The sequence below is a fragment of the Protobothrops mucrosquamatus genome, unplaced genomic scaffold (assembly GCF_001527695.2).
Source record: "Protobothrops mucrosquamatus isolate PMUCROS unplaced genomic scaffold, P.Mucros_1.0 scaffold4188, whole genome shotgun sequence".
NCBI classification, from domain to species: domain Eukaryota; kingdom Metazoa; phylum Chordata; class Lepidosauria; order Squamata; family Viperidae; genus Protobothrops; species Protobothrops mucrosquamatus.
The window spans coordinates 66,222-72,302 of NW_015390113.1; the positions used below are offsets into that span (position 1 = coordinate 66,222).

At 37.3% G+C, this 6,081-nt stretch overlaps 1 protein-coding gene across 1 annotated transcript in view; it reads right to left on the reverse strand.

Annotated features, from left to right (window-relative positions):
* PHACTR3 (phosphatase and actin regulator 3) overlaps positions 1-6,081 on the reverse strand; it is a gene marked incomplete at its 3' end in the record, with an annotated part of 40,843 nt that overhangs the window by 11,795 nt on the left and 22,967 nt on the right. The window contains exon 4 of the mRNA XM_015828056.1: positions 2,596-2,802. Within this exon, the coding sequence (XP_015683542.1) occupies positions 2,596-2,802 (207 nt within the window). The remainder of the gene's footprint in view (positions 1-2,595; positions 2,803-6,081) is intronic.

A 6,081-nucleotide genomic window follows, 5' to 3' on the forward strand; every position in this document is an offset into this window, starting at 1 on the left:
GGAGGGAGGGGTTATTTCCCAGAAGGCAAAGAGACACCAGAGCTTGGAATGTCTGGTGGGCAAGAAGAAAACAAGGTCAGATCCTTCCTAGCAATTCACAGAGTGTGTCTATAATTATTGCAGAGAATTGCTTTAGTCTATTTGTAGATGAATGACAATAAAGGAACTACTCAGAAGTCACTCCACATGTCAGTCTTGGTTCTTGGACATGACAGCAATTATGCCAAGGCCTACTCCTTTCTTTGTACATTACACATGTGATACATGCAAAATGGGGGAAGGGACTTTAGTCATATGATTGCAGCTGCCTTCTTGACTTTTTTGACTCTCCTCTAGATACTTCTGTCCCCAAGGAACTATAGATGACCAACTGACCACAGGAACAACTCTTCAGCCAATCTTTGTAAATGCAGGTAGTCAAACCATCCTCCCAATTTGCAAGTACTTCTCCCAGCATCTGCAGCACTACGGGAGGGAAATTCTTCATTTTCTCTTCAAAATGAGGACTCTTTATGAAGCAAATTTGAGGGGTTGCTTTGCTCAAAGCTTCATTGAAGTAAATCTCCAGCAGAGATCTGTGCAGCCCCACTATGTGAATTCTTGTTGTTATTTACTTTGGGAGGGTATATTGGCATAACCCTGATATCATTTCTGAAATATGGACTGTGATGGATGTCCTCATAAATATGGGATCTGATAGAAACATAGACAGCTGTGTATTACCATATGAGTGAAACCAAAAGCATTTCATGTACGATAGAGCTTCAGGCTTAGGGCTTATTAAATAATCAATTTCACAGGATATTTAATTCAATTCACCCCTTAAAACAAGTTTGGGGGAAAAAACAGTATGCTTCTGTTTGAGGTGCATGGAGATAAAAAAGTGTAGATTTCTGCCAGCTACTTCTGGATACCAGCGAGACATGAAATTTAAATGGAGAACTTCAGAGGGCAACCCTATGATATCTTCTCAGATAACTCTTACTTTTTACTGAAATTTATGAATGGGGCTTTGAAAAGCTGGATAGGAAGAGTACTGAGTTCTTTGAACTTTGGTGTCGGAGAAGACTTCTGAGAGCACCATGGATGGCCAAGAAAACCAAACAATGGATGATCAGAAAATCAACCCAGAATTCTCACTGGCGACACAAATGGTCAGGCTCAAATTATCCTACTTCAGACACATCATGCAAAGACCCAGCTTTCTGGAAAAGGTTTTAATGCTGGAGAAAGGCTATAAGGTTGGGAAAAATGGAAAGAAAGAAAATAAGACAATCAGCAGCATGGTGGATGGACGAAGTTGCAGTGGCAATAGTTGTTTGAAGATGCCCTTAGCTGGACAGACAGCACAGCATCTAGTTTAAAGATAACTCTAAGTAGGGAAAGCAAATAACATTTGGAAAGTAGAATTAAAATTAGTAAATCTAATTGCCTAGCTATATTCTTCTCGATTGTAGTTTTAACTGAACAATACTATATTTCTATTTAGCATCTGTTCTAAATCTGTATCTATCTACATAAAGAGAATCGTCCTCTTTGACAAGGCTATACATGCATATGGTTATGGTTATACGGCACAACACTTAAATTCATAATTTGAATTTACAATGAGAAGTCCTGAAGTTTCCATTTGTTTTGATGCTATCAAAAACAGGAGGTCAAAGATTAGAATTAGAATAAGCTTAAGAGAAGAAATAAAATAATTCCATCAGAGAAAAGTTTTGTTGGTTAGCCCAAGAGACAGTTTGAACATATACGGCTCAAGAATTATCACAGCATCAGAGAATCCAGTAATTCTTTGCAATGTACTTATCCTAATATAAAAGTATATAAGCTACCCAGAGATCTTCCAACTTCCCAATCCATTTCTCTTTATCAAAAAAAAGTCCTCCAAATTTCTCCAGAAATGGGACAATACATAAGCATATCTTAGACTATCTAAATTGCTTCTGGCCTACATGAACATTGCTGTAGGGATTTTTCAGCCTCTGTCTTCCAGAAGAACAGGTCACATTAAACCAAGCTAAAAGCGCCTCTAGTATTTATTGGCAGAATATTGATTTCTACCAGTTCTTTGTTCAGTTGAACCAACATACATAGATAGGCATCATACTCAGATGTCACCTCTTCCATCTCCTGCAGCTTTGGCTGAAAATCCTAACTCTGCATTTTTGAGTATGAAATCTGAATTCGGATTTAGAAGTTTTCATATCTCATCTGTTTGGCCCTCGAGAAGCATCAAATCTGAAATGACTTAAGCTGTCAAATGTCACCGTATGTTATCAACCAAATGCCAGTTTTCAAACATGTCAGTTCTTAAACATGCTCTAAGTCTACAAATCATTGAACTATAGGTAGAATTGCTGTGATAAAAGATACCATCATCATCACCACCACACACACACACACACATGTGAGCTGTGTTCATTATAAGGTAACCCTCACACACTACATGGAAACTAGCAATCTTTTTAAACTATGGGATTAAGCATTTTGTGGGTCATCTGTGAGGTCTTCTCCCATCTTCATGATTCCATGGGGAGATCAGTCTTCCTTCTAATAAAAGACAGCTCCCCTTGGGTGAATGAGACTCACCTGGTACAATCTTTGAGACTTTGGGTACAATCTTAGGTGGTGGAACTGAAAGTGAGGAAGGAGGGTTAGGGACCTGGGCTGTGTTCCTTTCCATCTGTTTGTGGGGGGAATCGATGGATCCCAAAAGTAGTAAGGCTTGTGGAGTCTCTTCAGAGGCTGGCAGGCTGGCATTTTCCCGATCATCGGTGGATGCTGATGTCTTCTTGGCTGAGAGGAGACAGGATCAGAAGCAATGGGACATGAAATACACCATAACAGCAGCACAAGGGGAAGGGCAAGAAAGAGAGAAAAGGAAACACAGGTGCGGTGGTACAGTAGGCAACAAAGAACTCATTGTGTTCATCTCCGGTCAACAGACCATTCCAGCAACCAGGTAGCCCAGACTGTAGAAAAAAATGACCCATAGCTTCACCACCCAACTCCCTTTTAAGGAAAAGGGTAGAGCTGAGAAGATCTCAAAAGATCTCAATTTCTTTCTCCCTCCTGGAAAATGTGCTCAAATGCTTTGAAGAATGTGTGGTGGGCTTCAGAGCCAGCTCTACTGTTTGGAAAAATATCAGATGTTAGGGGACAGCAGACTCTGTATTCCCTTTACTACAGCCAGAATTGCTCCTGAGTGTAAGAGGATAACACGGTATGTGTGTTAAGGAGGGCATTAATTAAATGCAGAAATCTCGTGTGGGTTTCCTATCTACTATTTCAGCTGAACCATACCCCTCCTAAACTTCTAAAATTCAATAACTAAAATGACAATACAAAACTACAAAGGAGCTCAATGCTCCTAAATGCTCAAGAGATGCTGATTAACTGCCCTTATTCAATCACGGGTGTTTGAAAATTCTCCTAATATATACTGAAAAGAGTGGATCTATTATGATAAGAAAAAAATGATACACATATTTTTTTTAAAAAACAAAAACACAACAGCTTAGTCCTAATTATAAGAACAATACAAAAGAAGAGAAAGAGTCAATAACTGCTCTATTCAAAGCTGAAGGTGATTCTGGGAGATGACAGAATTTCATTACTTTAAACAAAATTATAAAGGATTGAACAATTATATCTGAACTGAAAGATACATTTCTGATTAAGACAACCTGAAATGAAATGAATTTGTATCCAGGAAGGAAATCAGTTCAAGTCTAGTTAGTAAAGCAAATGTGTAGCCAGGCAGAATTTAAGATTCCTGCAATGAATGGAGAGATGGGATATTTCTGGGGGAATTCTCAGGAGTTTCTGGGGAGAATGGAATGGAAGAGAACTACTAATATCTGTGGAGTATGAGGTACCTATTCTTGTGTTCTGCATCTTTCTTCTCCAAGCATAAGATCTTGAAATGATTTCAACGACCATTTTGGGGTAGAAGAACATTGATTGTTTAGCAATTACATTTAACATTTGTAGGTCCACGTAGACACTGTGGCCAAAATGTTGGTGCAAATTAGATCAAGCCTAGTAATGAGTATGTATTTTAGGAGTTGTTGTTAAGAAAATTCTATCAAGGCTCTCTGAGGACATCTGGCACAGCTTTCTTGAATGTCTCACCTCAAAATAACTAAAACCTTCTTGCCAGTTTTTAGCAACTGTAGTCAATGGACTGGGAAAAGGGAGTATTAACAGTGGCACGTGGCCCTGGCATCTTAACTTATTCATTTAATCAATGAAAATGGATCTACAAGACACATGAAAAGTGCTAATGGTGTTTTGGATTTGCTTTGTCCTGGTCCATTAACAGAAAAGACAACTATATGAAGAATGCACACAAATTTGGGGTTAAAAACCTACTGACCCCAGTAGAGTTAGTACATAAACAAAAGAGCAGAGATCCAGCAGCAACCCTAAAGCAGAAATACACAACTAGGTTTCCCTGCTCCATCTGATTTGGACCACAGTTCCCATTTCTCTTGATCACTACCCAGTGTTTGCATTTAATCACAATTCAAATTAAAAATTTGGGCGATATCACTTTATATCTGCTCTAGCAGGTAAACGTGTAAATAATGCTCTTTATATCAATGAAACAGCATAATCCTTAGAAGCTATTATATTGGGATGAGCAACATAAAAAATATAAGCCACCTTAAACATTAAACAGAATTCCTTTTAAATTTATTCCAACCAGCCATAAAAATATGCCACTGGTTGTCTAGCCACAGAATTCGAGTAATGGGAACAGAGTATAAGCCCCAACAAATCAAATGATTGATTGATTTGATTTATTATTGATTTAATTTATTGATTTATTATTGTATCTTATGATTTATCACTTTGTTGCTTGTATGTACACTGAGACCTTATGCACTGGAGATAAATTCCTTGTGAGTCCAATCACACTTGGCCTATTCTATTCTATTCTATTCTATTCTATTCTATTCTATTCTATTCTATTCTACTCTACTCTACTCTACTCTACTCTACTCTACTCTACTCTATTCTATTCTATTCTATTCTATTCTATTCTATTCTATTCTATTCCATTCCACTCCACTCCACTCCACTCCACTCAATTCCGATCAAGTTGTTTTTGACACTCAATGACTACTTAGATAAGAGATTCTCCAGGATGAACTGTCCCCAGCTAGGCCTTTAATAAACATTTTGCCTAACAGATTACCTTCACTTTACAAATATCATTCTGAGCAGAAATATTAAAGATGGAAGTTCAAAAACATTTATATTTGTCTTCAGTTTTGCCTGGGATGTATAGTGTATGTAAATGAGAAAGAAGGGGACAGGCATTGATTTTCAATTGCTTGATTTTCAGATACACTTTCTGGACTTTTAATTTTAATTCTGTATTCTTAATGAAATTCCTTGCATTCTAGTTTTTGTTTTTCATTTATTTTCTGCCTTGGAAAAGTCCCATTGAGAGAGAGAGTGAGATTTAAATTTTATATATTGTAAGCCACCCAGAGTCTTTTTGAAATCAGATAGCCTTCAAAAATCTACTGAGTGAGTAAATAATCCATGGTAGTTAAACTTCAGGAAATGAATTGGACTGTCCTGAACACAATATGATAAAATTAAAACAAAGAATGCACTATTGAAGCAATTCAGATGCTTGGCAGCTTAGCCACTAGAGGGCAGATAATGAAGGGAACAGATGTTTTAAGGTTTTTTCTTCACATTTCTTTCTGTGACAATATTGTAGGGATATTACGAAAGCTATTTGCTACTCACCATTTTTCAAAATCCTTTCCAATAAGATAAGTTCATTGATACTCATATTTTTTTGCCTTCAAGGAAAGCATAAGATGTATAGTTTTATGAAAACTAGCTTTTGTTGCAATACACCCTGATATGCTCCACATATGAATATTTTATGTTTAATCATATCTTAGGGTGTCTACACTGGAGCAATGTACAGTGAAATCGCTTGCATTATTTGTGAAGGGAAAATATATGGCTCCGTGTGTCAAAACACACAACTATTGCAGACATACAGGCCAATTGTCAGTCCTTTGACACAACTTCATAAAATCACTT